At 60.8% G+C, this 23,283-nt stretch overlaps 1 protein-coding gene across 4 annotated transcripts; it reads left to right on the top strand.

Annotated features, from left to right (window-relative positions):
* On the top strand, nt 1-23,024 carry LOC309601613 (pleckstrin homology domain-containing family A member 2-like). 4 transcript variants are annotated; one of them, XM_082334748.1, is made up of 13 exons: nt 33-85; nt 780-878; nt 4,740-4,903; nt 5,886-5,942; nt 7,948-7,996; nt 9,267-9,364; nt 13,305-13,445; nt 16,561-16,707; nt 16,848-16,916; nt 17,063-17,133; nt 18,155-18,218; nt 19,155-19,232; nt 19,649-23,024. In XM_082334748.1, exons 3-13 carry the CDS (start codon nt 4,763-4,765, stop codon nt 19,991-19,993), a joined length of 1,260 nt encoding a protein of 419 aa, XP_082190874.1. In that variant the 5' UTR covers nt 33-85; nt 780-878; nt 4,740-4,762; the 3' UTR covers nt 19,994-23,024. The 4 variants fall into 4 exon arrangements, with proteins under 4 accessions (XP_082190873.1, XP_082190874.1, XP_082190872.1 ...); XM_082334747.1 differs by lacking the exon at nt 780-878 and having other exon boundaries at nt 1-85; XM_082334746.1 differs by lacking the exons at nt 33-85; nt 780-878 and adding an exon at nt 1,059-1,176.
* Nucleotides 23,025-23,283: the final 259 nt, after the last annotated feature.

The raw sequence follows: 23,283 nt of genomic DNA, 5'->3' as shown, positions 1-23,283 counted from the left end.
CGCCGCTCGGCGTGCGCCCCGCAGCCCCAGCCCCAGCCCGCTCCGCCGGCCATGCGCGGGGGGCGCAGCCCAGGGACGCCGCGGGGTGAGTGCCGGGGCCCACGCGTGTCCGCGGAGCCGCCGTCCCGCCCGTGGGCTGCGCTCCCCTTCGGGCGTTCCTTCGAGAACCCCGCGGGGCGGGCGGGGGGCCCCTCGCTGCTCCGTCCCCGTCCTCCCTCCGACCCAGCCCGTGGGATTCCCCACCCGCGAAGGGGCTTCCGCGGGGTCGGGGCGGCCGGGGGCGTCGGGTCCCCCCCGTCCCCGGCGCTGGGAGGCGGCTGTTCCTGCGGGCAGCCGGGGGCCCGGCCCCGAGGGGGGGCAGCCGTGGTGGGACCGGTCCGTGGGTCCAGGGATGCGGCAGAAACTCCCGGCTCAGCGGCTGGAAGCATCCGTGGGAGTGGGTGGGAAGAGGCCTCCCCGCCGCGGTGCGAGTGCCTTCTGCGCGTTGTTGCTTGCGGGGACGGAGGGAGCTGGAGGTGGCGAGGGCTGCTCCTGCCGGGGTGGCCTGGGGTTTTGGGAACGGGGTCCCTGTGGGAGATTTGGGGGTGCTGCACGCTTTCATCCCTGGGTCTGCGGGGTTGGTAGCAAACGTGCGGGGATGGTTTGGGATCCGCAGCGCTTCGGAGCGCGTTCCCCTGCCTGTTTTTCTGTGGTGAGATGAAGAAATGGATCCTCGCTGCTCCCAGCCTGCCTTTCAACAGGTTAATTACTTCGTTAAGGCAAATGTCTGGAATTAGCAGGAGTTAGTTGCTGGGCTCTGCCTACACCATCTGTCTCGTGTGTCAGCCGCCGGATAGACGTCGGCAGGGCGAACTCTGGAAACTCCTTTGCAAGGCCAGGTAAAAGGAAGTACTGCTGCAACCGCTGCGGCAACCGCTGCCGCTCGCCGCCGTCGCCCCGCGCGGCCGGGGCTGTCCGGGAGCTGCACGGGGGCAGCGGGCGTCGCGGCTTGGAGCCCTCGTGAAATGAGGGTGGTGACCCCGCGCCCCAAATGGCACCGGGGCGGCTGGGACAGACAGGCGTGAGAGAGGAGGAGGAGGATGCTGCGACTGCCTGCAGGTGCAGCGGGCCGTGCTGCGGAGCGAGGGGCTGAGGAGATGCCTCCGGCCAGCGCTGCTGCGATGCTCTGAATGCCAGGTCTCCCGTTGCGTCGGCTTTTCCTGCTGTGGCTTTCCGTGGTCGTGCTCCCGTGGCTGTAGCGGCACAGCGAGCGCCAGGAGCGGGACAGAGCAGGGCGCGGGCAGCCGTGACGGCGCGGGGAAGCGCTGGCGTCCTGGGGGTGCTTCCCGGAAAGTCTGGCTGTGTGGCTGCACACGAGGCCTTTGAGCCAGCAGCGACCGCAGAGAGGGGCTTGGGTGCCGTTCGGACGCTGCCCTGCACCTTCCGCCTCCTCCCGGGAAGCGCTTACCTGTGTCTCGGGAGGCAGGCGAGAGGGTATTTTTGCTGTAAACCTTCTCTAGCCCAATTCCTCTTGTTATCTCATTAAGTGAGCTAGAAAAGGGTGGTTGTTCTTGGTGGGATATTATGACTGATATTATGGTGGGATATTACGGCATAAATTCCTAAAAGGGACCGTGAGGGCCTGATGCGGCGCGGTGCTTGGGGAGTTCAGGTCGTCGCTGGACGGCAGATTAGCCTCCACGAACTGGGTGCGGGCATCGGCTGTAAATCGCAGCTGCCCGTGCCCAGTGCCAGGGTGATGTCCGTCGTGTTTCCACGAAGGTTGTCCTCTGAAGCTGAAGTGCCTCCTCGCTGCGAGGCCTTCAGGGACTTATCCGGACTTTTAAATGGTGCCAGTTTTCTGTGAGGTCCTTCTTACCTTCGGTCCCTCTTATCCTCACCCTCAGATTTCATCTTCGGTCCTTCCTACAGCAAACACAAGTTTGGGTCTCGCATAAAAAAAATATTTAGACTTTGAGTTTACGAAGTGCTGTATAAATAGTAAACGTTAGTGCAAACTGAGCCCTCCCGGAGTCCCTGAGCGGGGGGACCAAATACCCACACGCTGGGGGTGCTACTTTTATCCTTTCCCTATGGAAAAGCGCAATTCTCAGTGGCTGCAAGGAGAGAGACGGTTTGCGTCCCGCAGGCGGTGGGGTGTGAGGGGACGGGGAGCCTGGCTGGCTGCGGGGAGCCCGGTCCGGAGGGCAGAGACGGGAGCAGTTGCAGTCTCCTCTGTCCAAAGGTTTTTTTGCATATCCAAGTGCAATCCGAGGGCAGCTCGCACAGAAGAGTTGAGCTGGTTTGTGGGCTTTGAGCCCAAATTAATTAAGGATGGCGGGGGGAACGTAGGGAGTCCCGGGAGGTGTCCCGAGGGGCTGGGGGCTCGTCCCGGGGCTGCCTGCGGCACACCTCGGCTTTCTCATCCCTCTCATAAGCAGAAATCTCTGGACTTTTGTTAGCAGCAGGAGGAAGAGGTAATTTATGAGGCCTGGTCTGAACATGTCGGTATGGTTGAAGGCACTGGGGAATCTGCTTTCTGGGTGCTTCCCCCCGCCCACAAAAATAACCCCACAAAAAAGCAGTAAAATGTGAAGTGCCCACATAACCCTTGCATCAGGGCAAACGTGTTGTTTTAAAACCATCTCTTGTACTGAAGCAGTATGATTTCCCTCTTAGCAAAGCCCTGATACCCATCTCTGAGACGCTGGTGATAAACTCTGAGATCCTAACAGCAGGTTGACTTGTTTTCTGCCACCTCTACCTTTGCAGCTGCACCACAACTCTTGCACAACACTTGCCTCTCAGGGCCCCACTCCACTGCAGCTATTCAGCTCAAAAATAGTATTTCCTCCTTTTCTGCATGAGATCTTTTATTTGTGCAGCCTCCGCTTCTGGCACCTGCGTGAGTCACCCCTCTTCTACTGGACAAACCGCACCAGGTTCAGCTCGCGTCCTTTCGGTAACCGCTGTCTCCGTCCCTGCCCGTCCACCCGGGCCGTGGCGAGGGGGCTCTGCCCGGGCGGAGGGACGTGTCCTGCCCGCCCGCGGCTCTCGGTGCTGCTTTCGCTGCCTGCGTGGGGCTGGAAGTGACGGTGCAGAGACGCAGCCTGCCGGGGCAGCCCCATTGCAGGGGTGCTGAGGGGCTCCCCTCACCACGGCTCTGCAGCCAGCTCTGCTGTGCAAGGTGGGTGGGAGCTGCCACCAAATTAAAGCGGTGGCAACGTGCACCCACTCCCGCTGACTCAAAGCGACTGCTGCTGCTCCTGCGGGGTGACCGAGAGCGATGCTCGGGCTCCCCCGCGTCTTGCGCCCACGGGGGACGCAAGCAAAGCCTATTTACGGGCACCGCGGCTGCCGTGCTCTCCAGTCTGGCTGCTCAGGGCCGTCGTGCCCCGTGCCCGTGTTGTGGCAGGCTGGGCACGGCGTTTCTCCCCGCTTCTGCAGAGCGGGTTTGTGCCGTGGCTGCCTGGGAGGTCGGTGTCGCAGCCCAGCCCCGCTCCTCTGCAGCTGCTGCGGCCAAGGTGAGCTCGGAGGTGACCGCCTGGCTCGCCCCGGCTGGGGGACAGCGCCGGGGAGGGTCCGTGCCCGCGGCAGACCTGGTGACACGGCTTGGCCCCGCGGCGATGGGTCATTGTTTTCCCTGCTGACTCGGCATCCTGGCTGCACAGATTTTCTGCTGGAGTTGCAGATTGTTTTCCATTTCCTGGGAGTGTGCTCGGGCTCTCTCTAGCGCGCAGTCCGCTTCGGGGTTATTTTTTATTACGGTTCCCAGGGACCTGGTGTCTCACATCAAATCCTTTGTGGCTGCTTTGTCCTCTCTCGGTGGGCCGAGCTGTGGCACGGGGCTGTCCCACGCTGCTGAGCTCTCTGGAGGGCAGCTCGGTGGGATGCGACCGCCGCTGTGACAGAGGCAGTTTGGGGCCCAGGGCTGTCACTCGGCCTCGGTCTCTCGCTGCCCTGGGATGTGCCGGTGGCCGTGGTGCTGCCCTGTGCCATGAGCAGGCTCGGAGCCGGGCCGGCGAGCGTTTGTTCAGCAGCGTGCAGTGATTGAGTCCATCTGCAGCTCCCAGGTTTCCAAAGTCCTGTGGTTCCTCGCTGAGCTATTTTGGTCCTGCTCGCTGGTCTGATCTGCCCTGCGCCCGGGGCCGGCACGTTGGCACCCCTTCTTCTCGCCAAGGCGTGCTGGGTGACGCTTGCGTTTGGCAGCTTCCCCGTGGTGCGAACGCGCGGCAGTGGCTGTTTGACTTTGCTTTCCGTGTGTTAAGCCGTGGGCTGGGGAGGCCTGGGAGAGGCAGCAGGAGGTTTGGGCAGGTTGGGAAACTGCACCTGCAGGAAGCTCGGCCGGCGACCGTGGGGCAAGATGCGGAGGGGGGAGCTGGACGAGGAGTGAAGCCCCAGACCCTCCGCCGAGCGCCGTGCGGGCTTTCACGCCTCTTGAGCTTCCTGACACGGTGGGGTTGGTGGCTCTCGGGGCTGGGGAGCCACATGCACCTCTGCGGGGAGGAACGCCTTTATGCAAACACCTCATTTTTCAGCAAGGGGAAGCAGCTAACGTGCTCGTTTGGGTCAGCCCTGGCAGGTTGTGCCTTCCCTCTCCCTCTTGCGAGCTCAGATGGGGGCTGAGCAACTGCGCTGGCATCCCAGCGCCTGTGGCTGTGGTGGGTTGAGATGGCTGTAGGTGCAGCAGGAGCTCCCCTGGGGAGCTGGGGCTGCGGGCGCAGAGCACCCACCTCTCCCTGCCTGTCCCTTCTCCGCAGGGTGATGCGAGAAGGAGCCCGGCATGCCGTACTTGGATCGACAGAACCGTATCTGCGGGTTCCTGGACATTGAAGAAAATGAGACCTGCGGCAAGTTTCTGCGGAGGTATTTCATCCTGGACACCCAGGCCAACTGCCTCCTGTGGTACATGGACAACCCTCAGGTAGGTTCCCGCGCTGCTCCCAGCTTCGCGCTGGGCACGTCCCTGGAAGTCGTTAGCGAGTCTTCAGCTGCGTCTCGGGCTCCCCGCTGGGCTGCCCGGGTGGAGGCATCTCCTCCGGGTCCCCGAAGGAGGATGCTGTCTGCTGCCTTGGTTGTCTGCGGGGGTCTCCCACGGCTGGGTGCAGCCACGGCCAAGCTCCAGCAGAGCAGCCCCGCCGCGACTTCTGTGGATTCCGGGAGCACCCCAGCAGCAGCTTACCCCACCAGGAGCCACTGGTAGCCTGGAGGAGCCTATAGAAATGCTGTGCCCATGGGAGGTGTTACCTCTCCCTTGTGTCTTAGTGTAGAGACAGCGATAACAAGAGAAGAGGTTATCCTAGAAATGCTTGTCATCTTGGAAGCGGTGTCATGAGGAGCTGGGCGGCTGGGGGAGATGGAGCCTGTGCGTGTCGTGCCCAATGTCTCTGGGAGCTGCCCCAGCGCTTGCGGTCAAGCTCAAAAGAGCAAAAGCCGAAGCTGAGCTCTAGGAAGACCCTCCTGGAAACCCCACGGTGCTCGGGCACTGCTTGTAGGCTGGGGAGGCACCTGCCTTCCTGAAGAGCATCTTGCAGCAGATTCTGCATTGCCTTGTTAAAAGGGGAAGGGGAAGCGTGCGGCCGCCTGGCCGGTGTTAGCACAGCCTCCTGCTCCTGGGCTACGCGAGGCGGGAGTCGGAGCCCGTCTCGCACCTGAGGTGCCGCTGCACGGGGCGGTGAGCGGGACCGAGGAGGGCACGGCGTTTGGGTGCAGCACAGCGTGGCTGGTCCCAGCTGCTGGTAGGGTGCGAGATGAACCAGGTGCACCGAGGAGGGAAGCGGCCGAGGCCGGCAGCATGGCTGTTGCTTTTGCCGCCTGACCCCCAGCGACGCTAAATGACAGCCTGGCTCGCCTCTTTTGCCTTCTCCCTGTCATTTAACTCCCATTGCTCATTAAATGTTTTGCAGAACCTGGCCATCGGTGCAGGTGCTGTCGGATCGCTGCAGCTGACCTATATCTCCAAGGTAATGTCGGGGTGGGGCAGAGGGAAAATGAACGCTCCCTGTTGTCCCCTTATCCGTGCGGCCTTCCCGGGAGAGGCGATGGCTCGCCCCGGCAGCACCCGAGGCGAGGTCCTGGTCCTGCCCGAGCCCGTGCCATCCTCCCTGGGACGGGAGCCTGCGCGGGGCTGTGGGAAGGGGAGAGCATCCCTGCAGCACGGCTGATCCCAGCGCTGGGACCGGTGTTCGCCTTCCTCTGTGGACTGGCACGGGACGGGCTGCGAGGTCGGGGTGCAGGAGGAAGAGGAACTGTTGTGCCGGGAGGAAGGACGCGGGGCGGCCGGGGCTGAGCGGGGACGGGAGCATGGTGTCAGCCTGAGCTGGACGCGGGGCTGGCAGTCAGCTCGGTGTTGCTGCTCCAGTACCGGACCGAGCCAGGCTTTGTGCTCCCACCGCGGTGCCCCTCTCGCTTTGGCACTCAGTCCCCGTAACCCTGGCGCGGTGCCTCCCGCCGCAGCCCAAGGTCTGCGGGAGGGTGCTCATCAGACCCAGTGCAGATGGGGAGGTAGAGACGGTCCCAAGGTCCCTTTCACGATGGGTTCGGGGGCACCAGTACCTCTCCCCTGTGCTTAGAGGGCAGCTGGAACGCGCGGAGCCGTGGCTGCGAGCATGGCTGCGGCAAGCGGAGGTGCCACCATCCTTTTCCCGCGAGCTGCCCCTCGGCTGCCGCTGCCGGGGGGAGCGGGGGCTTGCGGCCGCCGCGCCGGGCTCAGCTCCGTACTGGAGCCGGATAAAGAATTGGACAGATCTCTCTGTTCCTGCTGAATCATGATTTATAAATTAAGCACAGATGAAGCAACGCTGGGAGGTTGAGCCTTCCCCATTTCGGAAAGAGCCTCACTTATAAATTATATACGTTTTAGTCTAAATGAAAATTGCTGTAGGACAGCATTTGGTCACAAACTTCAGGATTGGGTTATGCCAGCGGCTTTAACTACCAACTGTAAATACGCCAGAAAAATGGAGGTTTGCTTGAGAAAACATATTTAAAGCATTATAGACTGGCTCTGAAGGAGGAAGCCTGTCAGAATAAATACTCCATGAATGCTGTGCTTGGAGCCCCGGGGAGGAGTATTCTTATATAAATGATTCCTACTCTTTAGGGAGAAACCACTGCTATTTTCCCTCAATTTTCTTAATTGCTGACAAGAGTGACTGTGTTAGTCCAGCAGAAACTCGCGTTTTCAAGGCCTTTGAAAGCTTTCCGTTCTTTGCTTTACAGTGCAGCCAGCGCCGGGGGGGACGGCGGGAGATGAAAGCCCCGTCTCCGCGCTGACCTTCCCCTGGGACCGCGCGTTCGTTGCTGCATGTGGTCTGCGTTTCATCCGATACGGGCCAGTTCCCGAGAGTTCGCGCAGCTGCGCTGCCGCTCCCGGGCTCGCGCCGTCCGCGGCGTCCTCGTGAGCAGGGGATGCGCCAGCGCCCCGAGGAGCGCGCTGGCCGTCGGCCCAGCATCCGCGCTGCTGGGGGTCCTGCCCGGCCGTTCCCGGGGGCGGCGGAGCCTGGGGGGGGAGCGGTGCCCTGCGGGCTGCGGCGGTGGCACGCGGCAGGGCTCCGACCCGGAGGTGCACGAGGAAGACGAGCTAATTGGGCCCTGCCCGCCACCCATGTTCGTTTTCCCCGATGAGCTGGCCGGCTCTCCTCCTTGTTTGCAGCCGGGGTAACTGCAGGGCTGGGGAGGGCAGGTGATGCCTCCCCTCCGGCCGGAGCGGCTGCTGGGCGCAGCGTAAGGAGGCTGCAGCCTGCGGTGTGCCAGCGGCCGGGCGCTCGCTCCTCGGCCCCGCGCTCACGCTGCAGCGTCGGTGCTCGACGGGGGCTCGGATGAACCGGGAGTGCGGACTGGGTTGGAGCTCGGGGAACACCGGCTTCCCCTCCATCAGGGGTGTGCGGATGGAAGCTTCCAGCTCTCGTGCGTGCCGTTAGCCTGCACTATTGTCTTTAATTTTTTCTTTAATTTGCTCTGTTGCAGGTTAGCATCGCCACGCCGAAACAGAAGCCGAAAACTCCGTTCTGCTTTGGTGAGTGAGGGGGACCCCGGGCCGTGGCGGGGCTCTGCCAGGGAGGACCCCCCACCGTGGGAGGCTGTGGCTTAGCTGCCTCCCCCGTGAGCCCTCCCGGACAGACCCTGCCTGCAGCATCCTCGCGGTCGGGGAGGGAAGGGGATGCGTCAGCGCCCATCGTGCCTGAGGGCCAGCGCGGGGCCCCGGCCCCGTTAGGTGGCCCTGTCACCCTGACCCCCGACGCGAGATGCGTGGGCAGAGCCCAGTGAGGGAGGCAGGACCCTGTGGGTCCCCTCTGTGACGGTCCCCTGCGCCGACCCCGGCTTTTGCTGTGCTCCTGAATCCTTTCCGTGTGTCCCGTTGTGCTGCACCGCATTGTGCAATACAGGGTTGTTTTTCCATTTTAATGCCAGCATGAGCTTCTGTTCCTGTTGGTGCAAGGACGGGGTGTTTTGTGTCCAATTCCCCCTCACCCCAGATGGCCTCAGCCCGACCCACGCTGCCTCAGTGCCTTGTGCGTGAGCCGTGAACTCAGGTTTAAAGCAACAGAAATGACAGCACGAGCGCATGCTTGTCCCAGGGGATCGGTGTTGCCTTTGCAATACTTTACTACGAGGGATGGAGGCCAAGACAAAGACCAGAGCGTGTGGTGTATCCCCGCGCGGGGACGGGGCTGCTCCGGAGGAGGCCGGTGTGGCAGAGCTCGGGGCGCGAGGCTCCTCGGAGTTTCAGCAAGATCTTGTGCAGTTAAAAATCTCTCCGGCTTTTTGGTGCAGAAATCCTCCAAGAGGTTCCTCTGAGCCACCCGGCTGCCGGCCAGCAGGCAGCGCTCGCCGGGGAGCCTGCGGGGAGCGCGTCCCCGAGGAGCTTCCCAGACCCCGCTTGGGGTTCGCACCAACGTTTCGGATGAGAGTGAAAACCCGAGTGCCGAGTGAAGGAAGTCCCGAGGGGCCCTCCAACGCCCCGTGCGAGGGGGTAACTTCAGCACGAGATTAAGTCCTAGTTTGGGCTGTGCCACAGCCTTGGTTTAAGCCTGGCTTCAGCCCTGCCCTCCCTAAGCTCTGGTGCGAGGATCCGGCTGACCAGCCACCACGTCCCCCCTCCATGCCCGAGCGCTGGCCCCTTGGCCGCTTTTCCATGCGAGAGGTTACGAGATTGATATCTGCAAATCGCTCTGGGACTGGGCGTCGAGAGATGCTGTCTGGTTGATTTATCTTTCATTTGTTTTAATAATGCTAAGCACTGAACAGGGTTCCCTAACTCTTCTTTTTGTTCCCTCCTTTGATAGTTATCAATGCTTTATCTCAGCGCTATTTCTTACAAGCCAGTGATCAGAAGGACCTGCAGGACTGGGTGGAGGCACTGAACCGGGCCAGTAAGATCACGGTAGGTTGCATTACGCTCGTCTCTGGTGTTTCTGCGTCCTCCTCGATGGGCCACTCGATAAATGCCTGGAAGAGCTGTGCTTTTTCCTTCTTGCTGTGCTCTTCCCCTCCATCGCCTCCCCGGTCCCACCTGAGGAGCAGCGATGGTGGCCAGGCTGTCCCCAGCCTGGGAGCAGGTCGGTGCCAAACTTGCCAGGCTTTCTCCTGGGTTAGCGCGGAGGCTGCACCGGGGAAGGATGGAAGCGCAGCTCTCGGCTGGTGGCTGCGGTCTCTTGTCCTCCTCCTGGAGCCTGCTCTGCTTCTGGCGCATCCCTTGTTTTGCTGTTGAGTGAAGCAGAAACCCACCTCGTTCCCAGGGGAGCGTGCCCTGGTCCCCCGGATGGCCCTGCGAGAGCAGGGCTCTTACGCAGACGCCCCGGGGCTGCGTGGGGTTCTGCCAGCGCGCGGGGCCAGGCTGGTTTGGATCTGAGGGAGAAGCGCTCCGAGCAGAGGAGGGATGTGCTGGCCATGCAACCTTTTAGCGCGTGGCTCTGGACGGCTTCGCCGCATCCCTTCGCGAGGCCGGAGCTGCGCAGTGACCCCTCTCAGGGGTCTGGCTTCGGACGGGACATCTTCCCTCCACCATCCCCGGGGTCCTGCTAGCCAGGATTTACTTTGCCGCTGGTTGCTCGCGCATCTTCGCGCTCCCTGCCCAGCTGCTGTGGGGGACGGCACTCGCAGCCTGGGGAAGGTCCTGCGGGATCTGTCCCCATCCCCGCCTGCTCCGGGGACGTTTGCCTCCTGTCGGCTGGGATACCCGTAACCCACCCCTCGCTGTGGCTGTCAAAGGGCATCTTTCTTGTGCTTCCGTAATTTATTTACTCAATTTTTATTCCTCCTGGAACGCTAGGGCTTGTGACGAGGGGTAGCAAATGCCCTGCACTGTAGGGCATCGCAGGGCGGGTTGTGCCCGGATCCGAAGGAGTTTGTCTGCCATCTCCTCTCGCTTACTGTTGTGTTCGTATAACCGTAAATTAATGGTCACTGACCCGGCAACTCGCGGAGTCTGTGCTCCTCAGCTGCCCGGCGCTCCTGGCGATGAGGGGTGCTGCTGTGCTCCCTCTCAGGCAGCGGGAGCAGAAGCCCCGTCTGCACGCTCTGCGTTTGATGCTCAGTGGGCAGCGCCCGTACGCCGGGGCTCCCGGGTTAGGTGTTCCCAGGACGGCGTCTTCCTGGGCCTGGGATGCGGGGCATCCCTGCGAAAGGGTCGGGGGCACTGCAGGCTTCGGCGTAGCTGGCATTAGCCGTGTTGCCAGTGTTTAATGCTAGCAGGGTTTTACTAGATCACGCGCTGATGCATATTGTTTGTGGTTTGTAAACTAAATATAAGGGAAAATCATGGCAAACAGTTTAGAATTGGGGCCTATCAAATAACTTTTTTCTTTGATTTTTTTGTTTGAAATCCCTGGAGTGCCGTGTTGTAGTCCCTGTGGGAAACTCATCTACAAGACCAAACTTGGCTTGCATTTTCTTTTTTTTTTAATCTGCAAATACCTTAAATGTGACAACCTCTGTGCCTGAAGCCGCCAGACTGACTGCACGGGCTCTGGCTTGTACCTTCTCTCTTCTGGGTTCAGGTGATATTGGCTACAAAAAACCCACCTCCAAAACTGGGTAGGAGTTGTAACGAGAGCCTGCCGACGACATTTGTCTGGGTGTACCAGCGGGGTAGTTTCCCGCGGGGTAATGGCCTGCAGGCAGCCCGTGCTGCTGACCTGCCAGGCTGGCTGGGGCGGGAGCCGGTGTGCTGCTAGGAAGAGACGCATCTTCAGTTCCCGCAAGAAACCGCAGTGATTTTCCTACCCTGATGTTGGCCAGCCCTTCCCGACTCTGGCTGCATCCTGGCTGGCCGACCGGCTCATCCAGCCCTGCAGGGAGGAGTTCTCGCAGGCTGGCTGGGAAACACAGGGCTACCGGGATGCCGGTGACGCTGCCGCTCTGCCCTGCGTGGGAAATCCCTCTCCCCGCTCTGCAGCTTCCATTTGTGCCTGGGTTTCCTTGGGCGGCTCCAAATTGCAGCGGCTTCATCGCCTTGGCGTGGCTGGAGAGGCACAGAAGGGCATGGGGAGATGTTTTGGCTGTCGGCGGGGTTTGGAGCCTTCCCAGCCTCTGGCCTTTGAGAGGGCTCCCTTTTCCCCTGGGCTCTGCAGGGCTGCCGGGCTCCTGGGCAGGGCGTGCATCCCACCAAGCACGCTCACGTGCGCTGTGTCTTCGGTGCACGCCGCCGCCGGCCGAGCCACTCGCTGCGGTGGGATGAGACGGATGGGGCAGCGGTTCGGGTATTGCTCCTGGTACAGAAATCCAGGTTCAGCTTCCGCTTCTCACAGAGACTTCTCCTCTGCTCTTGGCAAATCGGTTCCTGTGTTTCCTCACCCTGCATGCTGTCTTTGTAGCCAGGGCCTTGGCGGCTGAAGGCGTGCAGCAGGCTGGTGTGACCGTGACAAGGGACTCGGCTCAGTTCTGCACGAGGAGGCTCGAGCTGGCAGCAGCGCTGCCCCGTGCCAGGCGCCGAGCAGCACCTTCCCCCTTGCACTGCTGCCTGCAGAGAGATGCAGCTCCTTCTCTCTGCCCTGCTGCCCGTGCATGCAATGTCTCTGCATCTGCGTTGTGAAACCATTTCCTCCGGCCGGGCGGCCTGTGCCGGCTCCCCAGCCTCGCCACGCACCCGCCTCGAGCTCGCCCGCGTTGCCGGGGCAGGCGGTGGTACGTGCCGGTGCCCGCGGGCACCGGTGCTCTGCGCGGGGCCGTGCAGCGCAGGCGTGCGGGAGCCTGCCATGGCCTGGCCCCTCGCTCACACGGCAGCGGCGTTTCCGAAGCAGGAAGCGATGGCGCCTGAACTTGCCGCTGCTGCCTGTCCCCTGCCTGGTGCTGCCTGTCCCCTGCCTGGTGCTGCCTGCCCCGCCAGCCGAGCCTGCCTGCTGGAGAGCACCCAGGGCTCTGCGCGGGCAGCATGCTCATGGGGTGACCGGGATCTCGTCCTTGGCCCTTCCTCCTCTCCTGCCAGCCCTCTCCTGCCTGCGGGTTTGTGAGGTCTTAGCACAGGCCTCTGCCCCCCAAGACTTAAGCCAGATCTCAGCCTAAACCCGAGTCCAGCCGTCTGCCTCGGGAGGGACTTCAGAGCAGCTGAGAGCTCTGCTCTGCCCAGCCGCAGCCGATGCGTGGTGAGGTTTGCACGGAGAGGACCGCGCGTCGCTCCCTGTGCAGTGTGAGGTGGAAGGCAGGAGGGTGGGTTGGAGCCAGAGACCCCGATTAATGGCATTAGAGAAGTGGAAGTGCAGACTTGGGAAGGAAAATTTGGAAACCCGCCTTTCTGTGCAGAGCTGGGTGCCGGAGGGCAGGAGCTGGGCCGGGGAAAAGGAGGATGCTGACGCCGGGAGCCGGGTCCCCGCGGCGCAGGCTCTGCCCGGGGATGCGGGGCCACTCGCCGCAGAGGCACAACCTGCCCGGCTGCGCGTTGGTGCAGGACGCGCAGGCGTTCGGTGCGTAAAATAGCGCCCGGCCATCCGCTGCGCCCCTGCGGACGTGCTGCCAGCCTCGTTAGGCAGACGGGAGCTCATCGTTAAGCCTAGCCGCAGTAGAGCAGGGACAATTAAAGGAGCAAGTGTCCCACAAACACATCGGGCTGCAGAGGCGAGTCGCAGACTCATGTGAGGTGATGCTTAATTATTCACCACCTCTCATCTCCCATCTCAGCACCTCCTGCAAACCACCTGGGTGGGGCCCACACCCTCCTTAATTGGGGTGGCTTGTTCATTTATTATTTTTTTTCATCATATTATTTTTTTTAAAGGGACATTGCTGCAGTTAGGCTGGGAGGACAGAGACGATGGTGCCCGGTGCAGGTGTGGGGCTGCCCGGTGTGGTCACACCTGTACCCTTCACCCCCTTTCTCTCTCCCGTAGGTGCCAAAGGGCGGCAGCGTCCCACCGGCCACGGAGATCGCGAAGCCTCCGGTGGTGCCCCAGGCCCAGGAGAGGAAGCCCCAGGTTGCCTACAAAACCGAGATCATCGGGGGGGTGGTGGTCCACACGCCCATCAACCAGGTGAGCTGGCAGGATCTGTGCACCGTCCCAAATCCTGGGGGTAAAATCCCTGCGACGCCAGCACCCCGCTTTGTTCTCTCTGTTCCCCGTGTTTTAAGAGCAGCTCCTAATGGGGATAAGCAGAAAAGGTGGCAGTTTCTCCATGCGTAGCTGGGCGAGGGCATTCCCACCACACCCTGCTTTGATGTTCCTGCACCTCGCTGCCGGCGGCCCTTCGGTGCTTGAGCCGGGCTTTGAGAGGTCCCTGCCCGCTGGGTTTTGTGTCTGCTGCCGTCATTGCCCTGCCCGCAAGGGCGTGCTGCCCTCCGAGTCGAGCGGAGCGAGGGTGGCTGGGCCTGCAAATCACTTGTTGCAAGTGAGGGTCCGATTGCTGCTGTGGGAAGGGAGAGCAGAGGGAAAGCGGGTGTCTGGGCGTTATTATTCCTTTAGCATCCTGCTGAGCAGCGCAATGGGTGGAGAAATACTGTTAATACGCAGCAGCGGTGGGCTCTGTCGTTCTCTAACCCCACGTTGGAGCAGTGGAGCTTGGGGACGTGGGTCCCCCGGCATGGCGCTGGGCTGGGGCGCGGGGTCCGGGGGTCTGGGGAGGTCCAGCCGTGGGGCTGGAGGCAGTTGCTGGTTTGAGCTGTTGGGGAGGCTGGTTTGCGCTTTCATTTCTGGAAACTCAGTGCCTGCAAACCCTTCCCACTCAGGGGTGTATAAATAGCTGCACTTAGCACCCTGTAGCACCTATCCTTTGTCTCGCTCAGAAGTGTGATGAGACGAGGGGGTGTGAGGAGGAGGAGGCGAGGAATCTGCTCGGCTTCTTGGCCATCCCGCACCATCCGCCCACCCGTCCTGGCTCCAAATCCCCCATCGAGGTGCCTGGGGCAGAGGGACCCCGTGTTGCTGCCCCTATAAATGCAGCCGAAGGGACTGACCCGTCCCGGAGGCGGTGGCTGGCACCGCTCGCCGTGGCTCCGCACCCCCTTCCCTCGGCACGTAGCCGGCTGCGCACATGGCCGTCCGTGTCTCCCACCTTTGGGCGCTCATCCGGCTCTGGGTCTCACTTCAGCTCTTATCAGTGGCAGCACTAAAAATAGAGCAGAGAATTAGATCATTGCAGCGTTTTTTTGCTGGCAGGCGTTTTTAACGCTTCCCTGGCCGCAGGGTTTGTCGGGGAGCGGGGTGGGAGGTGTGTGGGGTGCAGAGGTGCGTGGGGTCGGGGCTGCTCCCGGGGTTGGGCTAGCAGCTCTCCCTTCCCGGTGCCACGGGCCCTTCCCGGTGCCACTGCCCCGTGGGACGCTGCCGGCCCCTCGGCCCCGTGCATGGGGTGGGGAAGGGCAGGGAAGGCTGTGCCTCCCCCCTGCTTCCCTGTGTGCCTGCAGCTGGGACAGCCCGGCCGCCTGCTTGCAAACAAGCGGCAGCAGCCAGCCCTGTGACTTTTCTTTTTTGTTTCAGTCGGTTAAAGCTGCTCTTTCCGCCAGACTCCTGAGTCTGCCTCCCTCTCCTCCCTGCCACCACCTCCCGAGAGCCGCGAGCTCCATCCTCAGCCCTCGCCCAACTTCTTTCTTTCACGGAGGGGTTTTTTAAGAGGTGGTGCATCAGCTGCTGGACCACGTTCCTTGCCGATTGCCCCGTGTGCAATGGCTGTTCCTCCCCTGCAGCTTCCTGGGCACGTCCGTGGTTTCCCGGCTCTGCCCGGGCCGGTCAGGGCTGCCCCGCCGCGGCTCTGGGACTGCAGGGGGGAACCCCATGCTCCAGCTGCACCCCCAGACCGGCCAGCAGCATCACCCCGGCTCCTGGGTGTAACGCCCCCCATTGCAGCAGCATCCCCATCTCTGGTTTTGGACACGTACATCTGTAACGCTGGGCAGCGCCGGTGCGGCCCAGGCGAGGGCGGCGGGCGGCTTCCCCTTCCCGGCCAGGCTGGAGCTCTGCTCCGCCGCTCTGCGGAGGTGCCAGGCGGCAGTTTGGGGCCAGCCAAATGGCTGCTTCTCTCTGTCCTGGAGAAACCAAAGCAGCCTCTCGAAGGTGCTGGAAGGAGCAGCGCGGGCAGGTCGCTGGTTAACCGCACCGGCAGTTGCACCGGCGCGGGTGCCATATAAGGCTGGTGGCGGTGAGAGCCACCCCGGCTGCCATGGCAATTCTCAAACCTCAGCGCGGAGCTGGAGGAAGGGGTTGGAGGGACTGGGGAAGGAGATGAGCGCAGATGTTTCGTCTCAACCATCCTCTGTGCTGCCGAGGGGGAAGGGAGGGTGCTGCCGGGGGACGGGGCGGTGCAGGGAGAGAGGGGTGATGCTGGCAGCGGGACAGGGTCCAGCCCTTGGGATGCACTGGGAAGGGCTCGGGTGAGCCAGGGGATGGGTGCTGGATGCACGGCCACGTGCGCAGCCCCGCCACGCTCATAGCGGCAAGTGTTGTGCTTGGGGAGAGACGGCTCAGGGCCAGGGGAAGTGCGAGTTTTCTACCTGAACTCCAAGCATCCCAGTTTCTTTTGGGAGAATTTGGCTGTGAAAATGTGGAGCGGAGACTTTACGGCTTTCCTGAGCAGTTTGTTCCCATGATATATTACCTTCTCCAGTTGGAAAGCATCCCTGCTTTCTAACGTGGGGTTTTTCTGGCTCCAGCTTCCAGCTGGTGGTTTTTGTTCTGCCTCCCTCTGCCAGATGAAAGAGCTCCTGGTACCTTGCATCTCCCCCCGAGAGGGTCTGTGGGGCAGCGAGTCACCTCTCGGTGCTTGATAAGCCAGGCAGATGAGGTCCTTTCACTCCCCTGCTGCAAGGGATTTTCTTCAGCCCTCAAATTGCTTCTGTGGCTTTTCTGTAGCCTTTTCAATTTCTTAACATTGTTTTTAACATGTGGATGCCTAAATAGTGAATTCGACTCGGGCAGCAGTCTGAAAAGCTGCACGCAGCGAGATAAAATCAGCTCTCTACTCTGGTGCGTTCCCCTGCTTGTGTCCAGGCATTGCAATTAGCCCTTGGCACGCAGCGCTGCACTCAGGGTTTGCTTCGGGTTGCTTTTCCCTCCAGCTCAGGTGTCCTGCCTTCTAGCAGGGAATTCCCCTCCCTGCTCTCCCTGTGCTCCCCGGTAACTCTCTGCTCCCCGGTAACTCTCTGCTCCCCGGTTGCAGAACGGCGGGGACGGAGGGGAGGGCAGCGACGTGGCCGCCCACCCGCTGCTGCGGCGCTCGCAGAGCTACATCCCCACCTCGGCCGCCAAGCCGCCCGCCGGGCCCCCCATCCTCAAGAGCGGCTACTGCGTGAAGCAGGGGAACGTGGTGAGTGCCGGGGGTCCCCCATGCCGCGGGCTCAGCCCGTGGGTCGGGGATGCTCTGGGGATGCTCTGGATGCCAGACAGCAACAGCGTGGGGAGAGCGCCAGAGCCCAGCACCCAGTGGTTTCCCCCTCTCTTTTCCAGAGGAAGAGCTGGAAGCGCCGGTTCTTCGTTCTGGATGAATTTTCCATCAGTTACTACAAGTGTGAGCAGGTGAGCCTGGGACTGGCTGCTCCCAAGCAGAGATCTGGGGCTGCTGCGCTCCCGGCCGGCGCGGGTGGCTCCGCGGGAGGCACGTCCCGGTGCTGCCAGCCCCAGGGGCCAGCCAAGCCCATCATCGTCTCCTCTCGTCTCCACAGGACAAGGAGCCCTTGCGTTCGATTCTCCTGAAGGACGTCTGCAAGACCCACGAGTGCCTGGTCAAGTCTGGGTAACGCTCCCATCCGTGTTTCCCTGGACTGCAGCTCCTGCCGTAGCCCCGGGTTGTGCCGGGGCCGGAGCAGCTCACAGGAGCTCCGGCTGCTCCGGCTGCCGGTGGAAAGCAGCTCCCCGAGGAGCTGAACCGGAGGAGGGCGGGAAGGGAACTCGGCTCCCTCCTTTGGGGAGCCCAGAGGGGCCCCGAGCAGCGGCTGCTGCTGCGAGCCGGGGCCAGGCTGAGCTGCGCTGCCGCTCGTGTGTCTTTTACAACCCTGTAACCCAAACGTCGCCTCTCTGTTTTGCTTCTAAGAACTTTCTTCCCCTTCAGCTCCATGAGCAGGTCGGGGAAATGTGGCTGGATGCAGGATATTGTCCGTCCTCTGTTCTTCTGGTGCTGATAGCCATCTCTGTTGGGCAGGCGTGCTCCTACAGCTCTCTTATCTCCATAGATTAAGGAGCACGGGCCCTGCACAGTAAATAGGACCCTGCACAGTAAATAGCATCGTGTGACAGAAGAACAAAGGTGTTCCCAAAGCTGCCGACAGCCGTATATAGGCGTTTGCCTTAAACAAGCGCAGGTGGCTGCACAATGTCTCGGGAACAGTTTATTGCAGCAAACGCTGATGAAATCAAAGTAACTTGAAGACTTGCAATGGAAAATGAACTAAGGAAACAAACCTCTTTAGCTAAAGTAAAAATGTATTTTATTAATCTAGCTTTGAATTTTTATTCTTGATAAGTAGTAGAAAGTTCACATTTAAAATGAGCTGTAAACGAGGTGGATTACAGGTCTGGGGAAAGGCAGGGGCTTGCAGAAGCTAGAGTGTATTTGTAGCTGAAGGTCTCGGGGGAGCTGGGGTCTTCTCAAAATCCCAATGAGATCCAACGTTCGCCTTCAATATGGTTTTCCCCATGGTTTCGCCTTCAATATGGTTTTCCAGCACATTCTAGAGATGAGGGTAAATACGGATTTTTTTTTTTTTCCGTCCATGATGACTTCTGGGTAGTGACCGTCTCTTTCTCACTCTTTCTAGTGACCTCCTGATGCGGGACAACCTCTTTGAAATCATAACGAGCTCCAGAACCTTCTACATCCAGGTGAGGCAGCCCAGGCGGGTTTGCTTTGCTGTGCGGTACGTTCAGCTCTCGACAGCTCGTGCAAGCCACGCTCTGCAAACGGGCCGTCCCCCAGCGAACGCAAGCAGATGAGTTCGTAACGGCTTCGCCCGGCGTCGGGGCACGGGCGGTGAGGGAGAACTGCCAGGCGGTTTCACTTCTCCCCTTGGGTTTATTTATACTAGCGGCTATTTGTGCGAGCAGGAAAAAGCGGAGACAAAAGCACAGGGCGATCCGATGAGCATCCCGAGTGCGCGGGGCTGCCTCTGCACCTCCCCTGTCCCGCGGATTTGGCCGGCCCTTCTCTGCCGTGGAGGGGTGTTAAAGTGGTCTCCTCGTTGCTGGCTGGGCTGGGCAGGGGGAGGCAGCAGACGGGGGACGCTGTGCACGTTGCTCTCGGCATTTGCAGCCCCCCCCCAGCGCTCGGCAGTCCCCGAAGAGCAGCCAGCGCGCCGTGCTGTGCCGCGCCGTGCTGTGCCGTGCTGTGCCGCGCCGTGCTGTGCTGCGCCGTGCTGTGCCGCGCCGTGCATGCACATCCCCACGTGCACGGGCAAAAGCCCCAAACCCCGCTGCCCGGGGAGCGCAGCCCCGGGCGGGCTCCTGGTGGGATGCGGACCCCAAGCCTCTGCCAGTGCAGGGGCAGGATTGGTAACGCCCAACAATTTTTTCTTTTTCCTTAAATGCTTTATCTATTCCTGATATAAAAATGCTGCAATGTGGAGAGCGACTCCCCTTCTGCTGGGGGCAGATGGGGTGGTGCGGTGATTTTTAAGCAAGCGTAAATTAGGAGCAAATATACTGGGAGCAGCGGTAGGCTGTCCATCTGCGCGCCCCCGCTTCGCTGCGGCGGGGATCCGCTCTGGCTGCACCGGGGGCTTGCAGAAGGCAACGTCTCATTCGGGCTGGTGTGTTTTGCAGGCAGACAGCCCTGAGGACATGCACAGCTGGATCCAAGTAATCACAGGGGCAGTCCAGGCCCTGAAAACCCGCCCGAGGGTAGGTCATGTCCTTTCTGCTTCATATTTGGTGCCAAATGAAGATCATGCCAGTGTAAAAGATATTTATTCAGTGGCTTGTGTAAGCGCTCGGTTAGCCCGTTTCCAGGATGAGATCCCTCTGGGTTGGTTTGCCAGTCCCTGGAAAGGTTTCCTTGAAAAAGACTGAAAAGTGAGATTCAGTCATCGAACTGGGCCTGTGTGAACCCTGCTCCGCTCCGAGGCACGAGCGAGAGCCTGACTGGGGGCAAAGAGCCATTTCATTCAGACTTTCACTTTGCTTGGTTCCCCCCCCCCCCCCTGCAGAGCATGTAAAGGGCCTGGTCCTGGTCCCCAGGGCTTTGCAAATTGCTCACAGCAGTTGCACACGCACAAACCCAACCCCAGCCAGGGCTCACCCTGCCTCTGTCCTTGCAGGACATCTCCTTCATGAGATCCACCTCCATGGTGAAGCCCGGGGGCTCCGCAGCCCCCTCCCATCACAGGCAGGCAGCGGAGGAGAGGAGAGCGCTGTGCAAAGCCCCCTCCACCTCCTCCTGGCAGCCCTGGACCCCGGTGCCGCAGGCGGAGGGGAAGCAGCCGGCGCCGGAGGAGTCGCCCGCGCTGCTGAGAGACTCGGTGTTCATGCCGGCCTTCACGGAGCGCGACGCCGGAGCCGCGCTGGGCAAGCGCGTGCGGCACAAGTCGGAGCCGCAGCATCTCAAGGAGAAGCCGTTCGCCTTCGACCTGGACGATGAAAGCATCCGGACCTCTGATGTCTGACCGGGCGCCGAGCCACCCCCCGGCTCCCTGCGCCGCCTCCCCGGCTGCCGAGGGTCCCCACAGGGTGGTTCGGGGTGCACGGCCGCGCCGGGCCCGGGATGGCTGGTCTCCACGCGTCCGCTTAGCACCTCGGACTGAGCTCACCCCGTCATCTCGGCAGGGGTGAAGTGCCCCTTCCCTCCACCGCTGCTCTTCCGTGCGATACAGGATCCGGCTGGACCCGCGTCCCGGCGCCCTGCTCTGCCGGGGAGCAGGGTCTCTGCCTGCTCTGGCCTGGGCTTTGGCCTGGGTGCAGCCCGGGTGGCTCCGTGTTTCGGGAGCTGCATCCCGGCAGGGCAACCTGTGGGCGCCTGCCATCACGCGCCGTGCAGGGCGGGAAGCGCCGCTCCCCACCGCAGCCTGGCGCGGGGGCATCCTCTTCTGCAACTGCGTAATTTCCCCCAAAAACAAAGCCTGGAGGAAGCAGCAGGGGGTCTCAGAGGCATGAAGGGGAGCGTGGCCTTTCTTGTGTTTGGAAAAACCTTTTTCTCCCCTTTCGTGCTGCTCAGCCTTCCCCGGGCAGAGCCGGGGAGACGCCAGCTGCCTGCACAAGGGACGTGCTGCAACTTCCCGTTTTGATGACTTTTTGCCTAGGAGATCAGCTCTTTGCACTGCCTGACTAGTGATGTATCAACAAAGCTATTGGCTTTTAATTATGTCTTTTTATATCTGTGGCCACTGTTAAACCCCGGCGCTGGCAGGCTCCCTGCTCAGCCCATCCGAAAGGCTTGTTGGTACTTTCTGAGCACGAGCCCGGGCAGGCAGCCGGTGCAGCGGCGGCTCCCGGAGCCGGGAGGATCCTCAGGTACGGTGTCGGTTTTGCACCGCATACATCTGGGCACCAGAAAGTCGTGCCTGGGTGGTGAAGTGCTTTTAGCAAAAAAGCAACGAAAGCCGAGTGTGTAAATGAAACTGGGAAGACTCGTCTGACCAACTCGCCTGCTGCCTGCCTTGGAACAAGAACGAGCAGAAGTTTTTAGAGCAACGTGAACTCATCATATAACCAAACCAGCTCCTGTAGGAGGTGTGATAAATAGCGTGTAGAAAATTCAGGTATTCCCGAGAGATCGTCTGATAGCTTCACCCCGAGATGCATGCGTAATCCTTGGTAGCGAGCGAGGATGCACCGCTCCGTCCTTGCTTGCTGGCAGCAGCGGGTTATGTCGGTGTGACTTTGCGAGAGCTGCATCAAGCCCACCCAGGCGTAGGTGCTGCTTCGTCCTTCGTTTGCGGGCTCTCGTTCAGGCCTGACTTACCCAGACCCAAGGAGGCAGAGCGAGGAGCGTTGGCTGGGGCGGTGACCGCGCACCGCAGAAAGCAGCACGCATTCGGGGAGGGAAGCTTTAGTCCAGAATTGCATTAAGCCGAAATGAGCAAGCGAAGGCATCCCTCGCATTAAGCTGCTGCGCTCTGCGGGCGTCCCCAGCTGCGGAGCCCCGCGGGCAGGAGGCAGCAGCGGTGCCCTGGCCAGGCGCCGGAGCACCGGGCAAGGCTGCAGGCGATGCCCGGCGGCTGCGCGGGGCCCTGCTGACGGGCACGTGGCATCTTTGACATGCGCTTGCCTTGGCCCAGCTGCACCGCCGCGTCCTGTGTCGGACGCGGGCGTGCTCTCTGCCAGCTCAGATACATCCAGCTGATAAATCCGGGTGGCTGCTGCGGGAGCTGCATTGCAAGCTTAGCATTGCACGGAGTGGTCTGGAGTTAAGAAGGCTTCCCCTCACTGTGGACTAGTTACCTGTTCTTTTTTTTTTTCCTTTCTTTTTTTTGTGTCATTACATGTTCTCTGCTCTGCAAAATCAGCTCAACGTGCTCGCCAGGAGCAAAAAATCTGGTTTGTCCCTGCCCTTTCCAGCTCTCCAGCTGTTTGGCAGCTATGCTTTAGCCTGGCTCAGGCTCAGCCTGGGATCGAGCGGAGCTTTATCAGTGGATCTCCAAGGCGTTGATTAGCCCGATGGATCTTAACAGGATGAAAATTGCATCTTCCTGCATCGATCCCTCCTTGTTGGAGGGGCTGCTGCTCCAGCCGAGCTCTGCTGGAGCCCAGGGCAGCGGAAGGTGCGTGGGGCAGCTCCCAGTGCGGGGGTAAGAGTGGCTCAAAGCGGGGTTGTGGGGGTGCTGGGGAACACTGAAACTATGAAAACGAGTGGCAATCGATGCAAACGGTACTGGCTGAGTGTATTTGTTATTTAATTGTAGAAACCTAGACCATGCTGTTCCTTTTTCTTTTCCATTTTGCTTTATTTGCACTAGTGTTTGAAATTTTTTTTTTTTTTTTTAGGCTGACTTGCTGTTTGGCTCATAACGTGGTGTTTCAAAAATGTGTTAATAGCTTGGTAAGCCTATCAATCATAGAGCCAGAGCATTTGGTGATAGCGCTCTGACCTCATTTCTGGAAAAGATCAAATGCGGAGGGACGATGGTTACTTTGTGCAAGGCTTCAAAACCACGGAGTACCAAGGGGTTTTTTGTTGCTTGATAATTGCAAAGTTTCCTCGGGCCTGGGATGGTAAAGCAGAAGCTTGTTGCACAATTAGGGTTAATTATCCAGGAGGACAAACTACCAGTGGCTCCAGCGCTCTTGCGACATTCCCGTTCCTCGTTCCCACCCTCCCAGGACAGCGTAAAGGCTGCGTGCGAGACTGCAACGAGTGCGTTCCAAGTGGAGCCGGGCTCCAGACCCATCCGTGATGCAGGTGGTGTTGCCAGGAGGAATTTCTCTCCCATCCCCAAGGACCAGGCAGATGCAGGCAGACCTCAGTGGAGCTTTGCAGCATTGTTTTAAAGCAAACTGGTGTCCCCTCACCTCTGCGTTTGCTTCCCGGCTTTCCTGCGTGGGGATGAACGTGTCCCCCCTGTAGCTGCTCCCTTTTGAAAATGAAGCGTGTGCTGTGAGTTTCCCCGCTTTCCTAGGGGTGTGTGTAGGTTCAAGGAATCTTGTGCGGAAAGAGTGGTGCGAGAGATGGGTTTGCTCTTTTCTATGAAACCTTCCGAGCGGTTTCAGCCGTGTCTGCGAGTGCCGGCTGGGGATTTCAAGTGCTCTTAGGGCCGGGGTGCCTCGCGTGGGCGATGCTCCGTGGCTCCCGTGGTGTCGGTTACCCGCCTCCCACCCCTCGCCTGTAAATGCTGGCTGCAGGAGATGGAATGCCCTTTTTTCCTTCTGTTTTTAAATAAATAAGGAAATCCCAGTTGCTTTTCCAGGCTGTCTGTTTGCATTGTGTATTTTGGGTAATGCTTACTGGGGGGGTTGAATG

The sequence above is a fragment of the Platalea leucorodia genome (assembly GCF_965183815.1).
Source record: "Platalea leucorodia genome assembly, chromosome: W".
Lineage (NCBI taxonomy): Eukaryota > Metazoa > Chordata > Aves > Pelecaniformes > Threskiornithidae > Platalea > Platalea leucorodia.
Note: the sequence above shows the minus strand (reverse complement) of the source record. Positions and strands in the feature narration are given on the sequence as shown.

What these genes read in the sequence shown, in the direction of transcription:
- LOC309601613 (XM_082334747.1), top strand. Translation starts at nt 4,763, where the DNA reads ATGCCGTACTTGGATCGACAGAACCGTATCTGCGGGTTCCTGGACATT. An exon ending in GCGTGAAGCAGGGGAACGTG is followed by an intron (nt 16,708 to 16,847) that starts GTGAGTGCCGGG and finishes TCTCTTTTCCAG; the next exon opens with AGGAAGAGCTGGAAGCGCCG. An exon ending in GTTACTACAAGTGTGAGCAG is followed by an intron (nt 16,917 to 17,062) that starts GTGAGCCTGGGA and finishes TCGTCTCCACAG; the next exon opens with GACAAGGAGCCCTTGCGTTC.